The sequence below is a fragment of the Botryllus schlosseri genome, chromosome 1 (assembly GCF_051294905.1).
Source record: "Botryllus schlosseri isolate E-star chromosome 1, Bs_hap1, whole genome shotgun sequence".
Classification (NCBI taxonomy): domain Eukaryota; kingdom Metazoa; phylum Chordata; class Ascidiacea; order Stolidobranchia; family Styelidae; genus Botryllus; species Botryllus schlosseri.
Genome location: NC_137236.1, coordinates 33,666,589 through 33,678,921, shown reverse-complemented (window position 1 = coordinate 33,678,921; position 12,333 = coordinate 33,666,589). Strand labels below are relative to the sequence as shown.

The 12,333-nt window shown below is 39.6% G+C and overlaps 1 protein-coding gene across 6 annotated transcripts in view; it reads left to right on the top strand.

Annotated features, from left to right (window-relative positions):
- The window catches only part of LOC145447931 (dnaJ homolog subfamily C member 13-like), a 63,108-nt gene that overhangs the window by 38,357 nt on the left and 12,418 nt on the right, over positions 1 to 12,333 (top strand). Inside the window, exons 34-45 of one of the 6 annotated variants that reach the window (XM_080326229.1) lie at positions 327 to 405; positions 469 to 607; positions 1,650 to 1,834; positions 2,315 to 2,506; positions 3,477 to 3,712; positions 3,819 to 3,921; positions 5,674 to 5,697; positions 7,207 to 7,320; positions 7,624 to 7,740; positions 8,497 to 8,535; positions 9,829 to 9,882; positions 11,749 to 11,938. In XM_080326229.1, coding sequence (XP_080182355.1) covers positions 327 to 405; positions 469 to 607; positions 1,650 to 1,834; positions 2,315 to 2,506; positions 3,477 to 3,712; positions 3,819 to 3,921; positions 5,674 to 5,697; positions 7,207 to 7,320; positions 7,624 to 7,740; positions 8,497 to 8,535; positions 9,829 to 9,882; positions 11,749 to 11,938 — 1,472 coding nt within the window. Of the gene's footprint in view, positions 1 to 326; positions 406 to 468; positions 608 to 1,649; positions 1,835 to 2,314; positions 2,507 to 3,476; positions 3,713 to 3,818; positions 3,922 to 5,673; positions 5,698 to 7,206; positions 7,321 to 7,623; positions 7,741 to 8,496; positions 8,536 to 9,828; positions 9,883 to 11,691; positions 11,939 to 12,333 lie in introns of all 6 variants that reach the window. The other 5 variants (XM_080326203.1, XM_080326213.1, XM_080326247.1 and 2 more) reach the window with 5 other exon arrangements.

Sequence of the window (12,333 nt, the reverse complement as noted above, 5' to 3'; positions counted from 1 at the left end):
CGACCCTGCCGTTCACACTTTCATTAGGGTGCCTTCCCATGTTTGTAAATGGCAGGAATCTTTAGCCAAGTGGACATATACTGTACACACGTCCATTTTCAAGGTAAATTGGGAACAAAACTGGTTTATGTTCAAATAGTATTGACACTTGACACTTGCACTTGACTACTAGTTAACTAGACAATTCTGGTTCTCTGATGATTTGTCGTTTTGCGACATAGCGCAGTTTGGTTTTCCAGCGACAGCATGATGAATATCTGAGTCGCGATATCACTGTATTGATACTGGCGTGTTCCAAGCACTGGAATTTATTTCTCAATTTATAGATACAACGAAAGCAAAATTCGAAAGGCGTACTTCCGCATGGCGCAGAAATACCATCCCGACAAAAATCCAGAGGGCAGGGTGTGTTACGGACTCGTCTGCTATTTATAACCGCGTTTATTCATTCGGCTGTCGGTTTTTTAGGATATTTTCGAGGCCGTCAACAAGGCCTACGAGTTTCTGTGCGCTAAGAAGAAAAAGCGTGCGATTGATGGGCCCGATCCCGAAAATATCTTGCTCGTGCTGAAGACGCAAACCATTCTCTTTAGCAGATACAAGGAAGGTGCGGGTTTTGAGATCTTGAGTTTATCTGTAAGCTTTCTTTCTTGCGAAGGGTTTTGAGATTTTGAATTTATTCGTAAGATGTCTTTCTTGCGGACCGCTCAAGTCGCTTATTAAGTGTCAGGCTTCTAGTCGAGCGGAGTATTGCAGCATCAGCATAAGAGTGTGGACATTCGTGTAAAGTATGTAGCCTACTTCCTATGTGACTTTGAAGAGTATATTGCGCGTTCTGCATCACATTAAAACACTTTTGCTGTTTTTTCGACGAATCCTATTCTTTTGCGCTGTGTGACTATATAGATTACTCACCTAGAGACGCAACTCCTGCAAAACCCGTCGAAACGCTCGGGCAAGATGAGATGTCTCTCTTATTGCTGAGCAATCTAAAAGCAGCGTAATTGGCAGTGCTATTGCTTGCGACCTAGCTAGTGTCACACTCATCGCGACAATACAAATTAAAATCTTGTCAGGGTTGTAGAATCCCCCCCGAAACAGCCCTCAAAGTCTGAAAATCGACGTTGTTCCGAACAATAGCTCGACAAAATTGGCCATTGTTATTTTCATTGTGTTTTCGTGGGCGAACTAGGTTTAGCCATAATACGCTATTTTTCGCGGCCAACCGCCCGGAAATATGGTACGATTTTTATAATATGGCCCAATTGTAACCCAGTGTGCAATATTACATGGTGAAACTTTATTCTTGGTGGTACAGAACTTCAATATACAATTGAATACTGTATTCGTATTGAGATGAGCCCGAATATTTTCGGCTGACACTCGTCAGGGGTAATCGTCATCGACTAGTTGAGAATTGGAAAGAACATATCAACAATCGATTCACAAAATATGACGTCACCGGCATGAAATTTCAAATAATATATACACGTTCTCCCCAATTATCTACTAGTTACTGGCGATTACCCCTGATGAGTGTCACTCGAAATTATTTCGGTTCAATTCGATATGAATATACTATTCAATCGTATATTTAAACTTGATTATTCATAATCGCCACGGTCAAAATCAAACCGTAATTGTCCCAGAACTTGAGCCATACAAGTACGCGGGATACGCGGCTCTGATCAAGACCATCCAGATGGAGACCAGCGACGATTCGCTGTTCAGCAAGGAGTCGCCGTTGCTACCGGAGGCGTCAGAACTCGCGTATCACACGGTCAATTGCTCCGCGCTCAACGCGGAGGAGCTAAGAAGGGAAGGTGGTTTGGAGGTGAGAAATTTGGGGCATCTTTCCGCGCAGAGAGAGAATGTGTGCCCACCTCTGAGACTTATTAATGTTGGTTTTTTCAGTACAGTAGTTCCAATTTTAGTTGCGTCTTTCGGGAAGTGAGTAGTTCTAGTTCTAGTTGCGTGTTTTGAAAAGTGAGTAGTTCCAATTCTGGTTGTGCATTTTGTAAATTCTGCAATTTGTCAAAGTCTGCCATCTTTGAAACAGTATATTGTAAAGCTGTCATAATTGGGGAGCATAGAAAAAGGTGCCCCTTATAATCAGGCAGCACGCATCCGAGAAAAAAGGGACATTAAAGGACACTGCTTTTGTATACCTATCACGAGTGTCAGCCGGGCATATTCAAGTTTATTTCAATATGAATGTACTATCCTATCGTATACTTCAAAGAGACTTATTCATAATCAACAATCATGTTTTTGAATTTTAATAACCTCCGATTTAATGCCTTTTTGATTCCAGGCCCTGCAAGCGGCGTTCTCCCGCTGCGTGTCCATGCTGAACACGTCCTCGAAACCGGACGACGTGGCGGTCCGCGTCTGTAACTACATCTGCAAGTGCTACACGGTTGCGGCTCAGTTCGAACAGTGCCGCGAAAAGTTTGCCGAAGACCCCAGGATCGTCAAGGACGTGTGCCGCATTCTCTACTACAAGGTAATGGGGGGTGGTTCCCGCTCTCTCAAATGTGAGCATCTGTTCTTGAGCAGACTTGTACAATTGACCAATCTAATTGTTTGACGGCCAACTTGTTACCGGTTTTTGAAGTAGATTTTGTTATACGGTAGTCTAGTTTCTAGCTCAGTAGTTCTATTTCTGGTCCTAGTTGCGACTTTTGAAAAGATTAGTTCAAGCTCTAGTTCTGGTTGTGACTTTTCAAAAAGATTATTTCTAGTTCGAGTTCTATTTGGGACTTTTCGAAAACTCAGTAGTTCTAATCCTGGTCCTAGTTGCGACTTTTGAAGGGATTAGTTCCAGTTCTAGCTCTAGCTCTGGTTGTGACTTTTGAAAAGATTGGTTCTAGTTTTAGGTCTGGTTGTGACTTTTCAAAAATATTGGTTCTAGTTCTAGTTGCAACTTTCGAAAACTCAGTAGTTCTAGTTCTGGTCCTAGTTGCGACTTGGAAAAATTAGATCTAGCATTAGCTCTAGTTCTAGTTGTGACATTCGAAAAGTGAGTAGTTCTAATTCTAGTTTTGACTTCTGAAAATATTAGTTCTAATTCTGGTTCTAGTTGCGTCTTCTGAAAAGATTAATTCTAGTTTTAGTTCTAGTTCTAGTTACGACTTCTGAAAACGCAGTAGTTCTAATTCTGGTTCTGGTGGCGACTTCTGAAAAGTCAGTAGTTCTAGTTCTGATGGCGACATTTTTAAACTATGTAGTTCTATTTCCGGTTTTAGTTGCGAATTTTTAAAAGTGAGTATATCTAGTTCCAGTTGTGACTTTTGGAAGCTCAGTAGTTCTAATTTTGACTCTAATTGCGACATTTGAAAAGTGATTAGTTCTGGTTTTAGTCAAGTCAAAAAAAAATTGCGACTCTAGTCATTACAACCCTGACGATTGTAGACCGCAGAGTAAGTTTGAAATCTCGCCCCAAAATTCTCACAAAATCTCTCTTTTCTCCCCAGAACCTGCAACGTTTGTGCACTACCGCGACCGAATGCGTGAGCGCTTTCGCGATGGACATGGCCCTCCAGACGCAGCTGTTCAAAGCCGGCGCCGTGTGGCATCTCATGCTGTACCTCTTCAACTACGATTTCACTTTGGAAGAAGGCGGCGTGTCCAAGAGCGAAGAGTCTAACCAGCAGGAGGTGGCCAACAGGCTGGCCAGGCTGTCGGTGCACGCCTTGGCGTGTTTGGGCGGGTATGTTACTTTTTGTCGTTTGTAAGACTCAATGAAACTAATTCGTGGCGTGTCGATAATTCTTATTTGCTAGCCATGCGTGTAATTTTTGTATCTCTTGCTTCAGGTATATGACGAAAGAAGGCGAAAACCCACTCGTGCAAAAATCTCTCAGCGCTCTAATGACGGGATATCTCGCCAGCAAATTAGGATTGGGGAACTATGCAGAGGTAAAAAACGTTAATAGTCAGAAGCTCTGAAAGTTGTCAGCGTTGGCACTTGATAAGGAGTAGAAGTAGCATCGATCCGCAAGTCATGTCAAAAGTAGCCTACTTGATACAATTGAATAGTATATTCATATTGAAATGAACCCGAATATTTTCGGCTGACACTAATCGGGGGTAGTCGTCAGCAACCAGTAGATAATTGGGATGAACATTGTATATCAACAATCGTATCGCCAAATATACTTGCTCATTAGAAGTAGAAAATTCGGCTCTTCCTCTATATACGCCCGAGATCGCAACAGTGTGCCCCATGACACCCGTAAATGTTTCCCCGTGGACACGATAAAATTTTATAAACATCAAAATATTTTTCTTTGCATTCGAATAGACGGATATTAGGGCTGGGGGAATGTAGATATTAGGGTTGGATGTGGGTAAGGTTATCCCAAGATTAGGTTTCGGGTGAGGGGCACGATATCTAACCATAATACCCCACCCTCTTCCGACCATAATATCCCCCAACCCTAAACTTGAGATACCCTAACCCCAACTTTGACCCTAACCCTAATATCCCCCCTACCCCAACCCTAATATCCCCCTCTCCCCCAACCCTAATATCCCCCTCCCCAAACCGTAATATTGGGAAACCCTAACCTCAACTTTGACCCTAACCCACATCCAACTCTAATACCCCCTCCCCCAACCCTAATATCCCCTTCCCAACCCTAATCTTGGGATACCCGAACCTCAACTTTGACCCTAACCCACATCCAACCCTAATACCCCCCCCCCCCAACCCTAATCTTGGGATACCCTAACCCCAACTTTGACCTTGACCCACATCTAACCCTAATATCTGTCTCTCCAAAGGCAAAAAAAAAAATATTTTGACGTTTATAAACTTGTATCGGGCTCATGGGAAGCACTTATTGGTTTCATGTGAAACACTGTTTCGATCCCGGGCGTATATCGAAGAAGCGCCGAAAATTCTGGTCTGAAATGTACTCGAGTTGGTAGTTAGAAAAATAGATTTGATCAGAATCTCGCATACTTTTCAGGGGTTAATCGTAGGTTTCTAATTCCGTAAAGTCGCTAACGACACTGCTGATGGGTGCGATTTTCAAAAATAAATTCAGTTATCGGGATACGGGGGCTATTTTCACGCGGTTCTTGTGACAATTTTACTGGTATTAGTGATGCAAACTTGCCATCACAGTACTTTCGTCTCAACTTAATTGTGAAGTACGACCGGAATTTGTGATTTACAAGTCACGAAGGTCAATACACTTATTCAAGTGGTAGTAGGAAATGAAAGTCTCAATATGAGTCGCATACTTCCATAAAGTTCATTTATTTCTGATAATGGAAAGGTAATTGATTGACGACTAACAGAAAATGACCAATAGGCGCAATTTTAGAAAATGCACCAAGATACTGCGGTACAGAGGCTATTTCACCCGTTTTTTGTGACAATTCCACGCGTTTAAGCGATGAAACCCTATCCCAAAACTAATTTATGATTTAAAATTTTAAAAGTTGGCGAAACCCTTTCGAGAACTCCAAAACAGTAAAAGCGTATCGTTACGTTGTAGCTTCAATATAGGGTTAATCTTGTAGAAACCTAGCTTTATCACACTCGCCATAAGGAATGGGTCAGTTATAATTTTTGTACTGGTGTACTGCGCCATATTTTTCATTTTTCTGTAACGTCGTGTCGATTGATTAGGGAGAGCTGATTCTTTGTTTTGCCGACAGATCGACGCCGATAATTTCGCGGAGGTGAGAGGGCCTGTGTTGCTCTGTGTGTTGGGTGTCGCCTTTGTCCACTTCCGTTGCCGTGTAACAAATTTTCCGGGTTTCGAGGGTTTTCCGAGATACCAATGAATGTTGAAGTTTTTAACGCCATCAAACAAGTCCTGTGGTGATGGCAGTGTCATTTATGGACTCTAAAAATACGGGCTGGAACTTGGTAGAAATGTTAAGGATACAAGGAAACCTTGATGAAGTTCCATAATCTTAACGACATTCGAAATCGTAACGCGGGCGGTTGTTGGCAATTATGTTACCGATACGTGCGATTGCGTAAATAACCTCGATGAAAGGCTGTTTTTGCCAAATTACTGACAATTTGGCCAGTATGACTTGTGCAAACTACTGTCTTTTCAAAATGTTCAACTAGAACTAGAACTAAAACTACTCGTTTTTCAATAGCGGAATCTAGAATTAGAACTGGAACTGCTAAAAATTCCAGTGGTTAGTTCACCGTCAACTAACTTATAGCAACTAACCGATAGTTTGTACAAGTCTGCGTGCGTAAGATGCAATAACGAATTCGAGAGTTTAATGTTGCTTTCGTCACGAATTTGTAAAAGGCGCATTCGAATACTATCACAGCAGTATACCTAACATTATAGCCTGGCAGGCACCAATTGCGGATATCAATCAGCAGATGTACGCTACCCACTTCAATAACGTTATAGCATGTTGTCTTATCTATGCTATGTGGTGTTTTTTGGGTGGAATAACTTTTATCTACTATCTTTGTTCAATTTTACGTTTTGTTATTGTTATATGTTTGAATGGTTGGTGTAACCTTTATTTTATGCAGAACTGTGCTATCGGACCCCTAAATCCCATTCTCACCCTTTTTCTGTTCAACTAACACTTGCATGATCTTTTGACCCACAAATTCAGACTCTGCGTGTGTAATCGTTTAGGAATAAGGTCTGTTTTCTTATGTGTTATTAGCATAATCGTACGTAGTGCCACAGACACTCTTCTTGTAAACTTAGGTTCGTCGGTGATACATACGGATGGTAACACTACATTTTCTTTTGATTTACTTTAAGCTTTGCAATGTTAATCATAAGTTATCTTAACTTTTGGGCATGAGAGATTTTTAAACCTGATCAATTCTGGAAATTTATTTCCCAACACCGCAAGCCTCTCTCTCTCTCTGTGTGTGAGGGCTAATGTTTTACTTTCCAATCCAGTTCTGGATTTGTGGTTTAAATCCAAGTCTGTTATATAATGCTGGCTTGAATTATGTTTACAGTATCATAAAATTACAGTGCTATCACAAACTTCCGTGTCCATATCTTAAATCCTAATTTGGCCCTGAAATAGTCTGCCATGTTATTCAAACCTGCCTTATTTTCGAAATAGCCAGCCATCTTTGGTAAACGTAGACTAATAGAGACCATGCAAATTTTTCTGGACAGTCTCAATGTCCGTTGATCCTTAATAAAATGGTTCATGTTCGTAAATGAGCCTTACTTGTACGCACAGGTCTTGAAAACTTTGAACAGCAACACTGAAAATCCCTACCTGATTTGGGACAACTCGACCAGGATCGAATTGACAGAGTATCTCAAGGAACAGCAGAGAAACGTTATCAGAACGGTAAGGCCGTGAATTGAATGCGGTTCTTAACCTCGATGTATTTGGGATGTCGGTAAGGTTCGAGTTCTAAGAGTGTGTGAGTTGTTATTGCATTGTGACTGTGTAGAAATATTGGTATGTCTTGCACTGATTGAATTATCAAGTAAAGATTCAGTCTAATCCTATAATCAATGACTTGAATATCGGATTCTAAAGGTTTTCCGAGCTTGCTGTACAGACATTTGCCAAGCCCCATTCTTTAGCTTCGAGCCTATTTTTGACACCTTTGTAACAATTATCGACAGTTTCCGATTTTTATCGCAGGGAGAAGCGGACCCCTCGTTTGGCGCCGACTTTGAGTTCACCGCTCACAAGAAAGAGCTGATAATCGGCGACATTTTCGTCAAAATCTACAACGAACAGCCCACATTTCCGCTGACGGTATGACGATTCGTCTTTTAAATTTACTTGCATGGAAAGTAGGCTCAGGCTGGGCTGGATTAGGGGATTGTATAGAGAAATTCAGCAAGAAATATGTTTGATTCTTATATTTTCGAAATTTCGAGTGACTTTCACGAAATTTGTTTTATTGTGTCAGTTTGAAGTACATTTTGTGATCTTGTTCACCTTGACCAGATTCTTTCCAGCTGTTTATATTTATTTACAGGTCACTGGGGGTACTAAACTTAACAATTGCCTTCAAGACTAGATTAATTACAGTATAATATGATATTCAAATGAAAACCAATGTAGGTAATCCAATATTTTCGGCTGACACTCGTCAGGGGTAATCATCATCTACTAGTAGAGAATTGTACATCAACAATCTGTAACACAAAATATGACTTCGCCGGCATAAGATTTACGAAGACGAGAGCGGTACATAAACATCTTTTCTTGATAAAATTTTTAAATTATTTGAAAATCAGTGTTTCTGACGATTACCGCTGAAAACCCAGCAGTTTGTATATGGGTAGTTTCATTTGAATCTGTACTTGTATGTACCTCACTACCGTACATCGTTAACTCCTGATAAGGGGCGAACGATAAGTCTTAGTCATAGATTGTACTGCAATCAATTAAATACCGTAGTCTTGAAGGCAATATTTGTATATTTTCATAATATTGGGTTTTAGTGGTTTTTGAGATTGTAGAAAAGTATTTTACAAATTGTATCATTGTTATCTGGTTACATAGACGGACGATGAGACAGATCAAAGATGCTTTCAGCATAAGGTGACACGCGGTAGAGGTTACTTTGAAAAAATTGCTCAATTTTGTTCAATAATAACCTCTCGACGTCAATTTTATTTCCTTTGCCGGTTTTCGAATCGAAGCTCGATTTGCACGCACGGTTATCATTTTGGCACTTGGATATCCTGCACTACGCGCTCAATTATTCGTAACTGTTTTTTGTTTGTTCGAATGCTCCGTATTTTACCAGCTTATCAATCATGTCGGGAATTACAATTTGAGTCTGATAGCCTATGTGCTGTTTTGAAAATGCAACCCATGCAATTGGAATGTAGTTATGAATAACGTAGTGAAACTTTGGTTTGGTCTGTAATATGCAGTAGGCTACTTTCTGAGTTTTACGGCTAACCATCTCGTTAGGAATTGCTAATGATGACGCTTGGATATATTATGATTACACAGAATAGTTATAGTAGATTGTGATGATAGTTTTTATTAAATATTCACGTCAAAGGTCGGGGTATGCATGTTTTAGTGTTCTCCTGGTGTGAAAGATCAAAATTCAGACGGATAAAAACCTATTTATGTAATCGAACAGCTTCTTGGAGGTACAGAACATCAATATACAATTGAATAGTTTCATATTGAAATGAACCCGAAAATTTTCGGCTGACACTCGACAGGGGTAATCGTCAGCAACTAATCGAGTGGGTGTTTTCAAGTTTGACGTGTTCGTCCGTCCTTATGCCCTTTATGTTTTGTAACGTTGTCAATTAACACCACCTTTTGCCTGATGCTCCAGGTTGGATATGGATATGTCTGCGTAATTTTTAAGAATGTTGGAGAGCAGCACACATTTATTGTGAACACCGTCAGTTTGAAATGAGTGTTGCTAATCAAGCCGTGTCTGACCGTATAACAACCAGTAATGTCCTTTATTAGCATACTTTATGAAGATTTGACTATAATTTAACTGGTAAACCTCCTGGTATATTCTTTTTTTCATGAACTAGCTTTGTCCGATAACTATCATTGAGACTTAATATTCATCAAAAGATACCATCAAACATCATACTTGATCTGTATTCACCGTGAAGTCAATACAATATCAAGGCCATAATACTTCTGTTCAATACCTACATACATTACATCTACATTATCTTCCGTATGCCTACTGGTACTGTCTATTATTGTAGAACTAATCTAGGAATACAAATTTGGAAGCGGCTGAAAGAATATTAAAAATCCCTGCCAAATCATATGAATTTGATGAGTCCTTTCCAAACACACAACACTTTTGCTGTTATATTAACAAATCTATTCATTTCTCTACAGGACCCACACACATTCGCCAAGAAGCTGCTCGACTATTTGGGATCGCAAGCTGAAGTGAGTCTGGTTGAAATGCTCAATCATTTGTGATGTTCGCTCAATTGTATCGTGAATATGATTTGAGAAAAGTGAATGGTTCAACTATTGATTTGATATTGCCGCACAATCTACCATCTTCATCAATTGTCATATTGACACTTGTTTAGTATTTGAGTACTAGGGAATATAAACCCAGCCATTCTAGGCTGGTTTTGGGCAAGTGTATCATATTTATGAGTCACAAGTCAATCTCACTTATAATTTTGACTCGAGTCAAGTCGAGTCATTTTCAATTCACCACCGAGTCAAGTCTGAGTCAGTGAGTAGAGGTTTGAGTCCGAGTCATAGTGTTTTGACTCGAGTTCAAGTCATTGTGTTCACTGGTCAGTTTTGAGCTCAGTCCGGTTCGACCCACATTTTTTAACTCTGCTCGAGTGATATAGAATGGCTCGCATTCATAATGCAGTGATTTTCCTCAGTCCTAACAGTTTCTGGCCCTATTTTCCAAGTATCAGGACTGATAGACGAAATACCAATCATGTAGTGACTTTAATATTTTTCGAAGTTACAATCAAATGTCTGTCTTGGCCGTCCTAGTCTCGAGGCGTGTGACTTGGTTCAAGTCATGCACAATGACTCGAGTACAAGTTGAGTCAATGGACAAATTGACTCGAGTCATTACAACCCTGGTATAAAGGCTATCAATGAAAAATTTGAGTTGATAAATGCTACTGCTGGAATCTTTAAAACAATGTTCAAACATAAAATGGTCAAAAATATGAAACAGCGTGAAATGTTGGCCTAAAAGACAACTGACAGGTAGTTCCGGTGTCAAAACGGAAAAATCACTTATTTTTAAGTCAACATAACAAAATTAGCTCTATAAATATAAAATTGTCCCGTTTACTCGTATGCTGTAGTAACTTTTGCAGCCTGTCAAAAGCTTCCTCCTTTGCGGATCTCAAAATATACTAACCCTACAATAATTGAAGTCTTACTCAATCCATAGCATTGTCATTAAGTGCAATGAAATCGGAATTGTTGTAAAAATACCAAAGTATCTTTGATTGGACGTGATACCATTATTAGTATAATATTCCTTGAGGTTGCATAAAAGGTACATATTTGAAATTTGCTAATGTTAGAGTGTTGGTACATCAATTTTTGAACCAATTTTTCATTGTGAGATAAGCGATTATCATGAGACGATACTTGCAGATTGAATGATTGTGAAATGCGGTACGAAATTTTCGATTTTAAATCATGAAATTGAGATGATGCTGAAGTATAATTCTGAGATTTTTTGACATTTGTGTGTGACAACGAAGGTTACATAATATTTTCATGTGAACTGGTCAAAATTTCCGATCCTGATATTTTTGATTATCGTAATAATCGATAATCGAATTATGCCATTTTTCTAATTGCGATTCTTTTTTCTTGACTCTTTATGACGCTGCCTCGGATGAACACTGCGATCCTCGGAATATACGGTGACGGAATTTTTCTTCACCCACACGATTTTTAATCGCATGATTCCATCGCAATCATGCTCACCCTTAATTGCATGTTGACATTACAAAATCACACCTTTTTTGTGTAATTTTCTCTCGTATTCTGACTTATTTTCTCTCTCTTGTGTCTTCATTTTCATTCCTTTCACATTCACGCATCACTTGTCTTTGGTCTTCTCGATTTCCTCTGTCTTTTGATACCTTTTTCGATGCTCTCTCGTCTGATTTTGGTGAAACGAATGCTTTTTATGTAATTTTGATTGGTGATGTGTGTCATTGTCCGTTGTTGACACTTTTAATGCATGATAAACAGTATGTACTGAGCCTGATGGCTTTGAATAACCAAATCAACCTTACAAACGACGAACAGAGACTCGGTAGTAGGAACCCGCCGGTGCCGATGAAGCCTACCAAGCTTCTGAAGCCCCAGCCGGCTTCCGGGAGCGCGGACTTGATGAGTTTGAAGCCCCCCGTCCCGCCAAAGTCTGTTTCGGACACGCGGCTGGCCAATTGCGAAGCGGCGTTGCAAGCTCTTTCGAACGTGGTCAAAAATTGTCCGGGTAAGTATGTGTTTTGATGATTGTGCTGAAATTTAGGGAAATATGGATCTAGTATGCGAATAGTCTTGAAATTCTGTTCATTTTCATATTTTAGTAATCAAAATTGACCTTTACATCCGAGATTTTCTACATGACACAATTCCAGATTCAATTTTTCCCTTTTTTTTCTTTACTGCAGTGTGAAGCTTCGACTCTGTGAATTAATATATATAGCAATAGCCTATGTTCACGCAGTCATAGGCTTACATGGTGTGAACTTTCTGGAAATTCCATATTATTATATTTTTTTGCTAAAAATTTGAATATAAGTAAAGTTTTATAGCCTACCCTTTCCTGTTTGTTTGACACAATTGATACGGTAATTATTCCGGAAATTAAGGTTTTTTCATATTTTT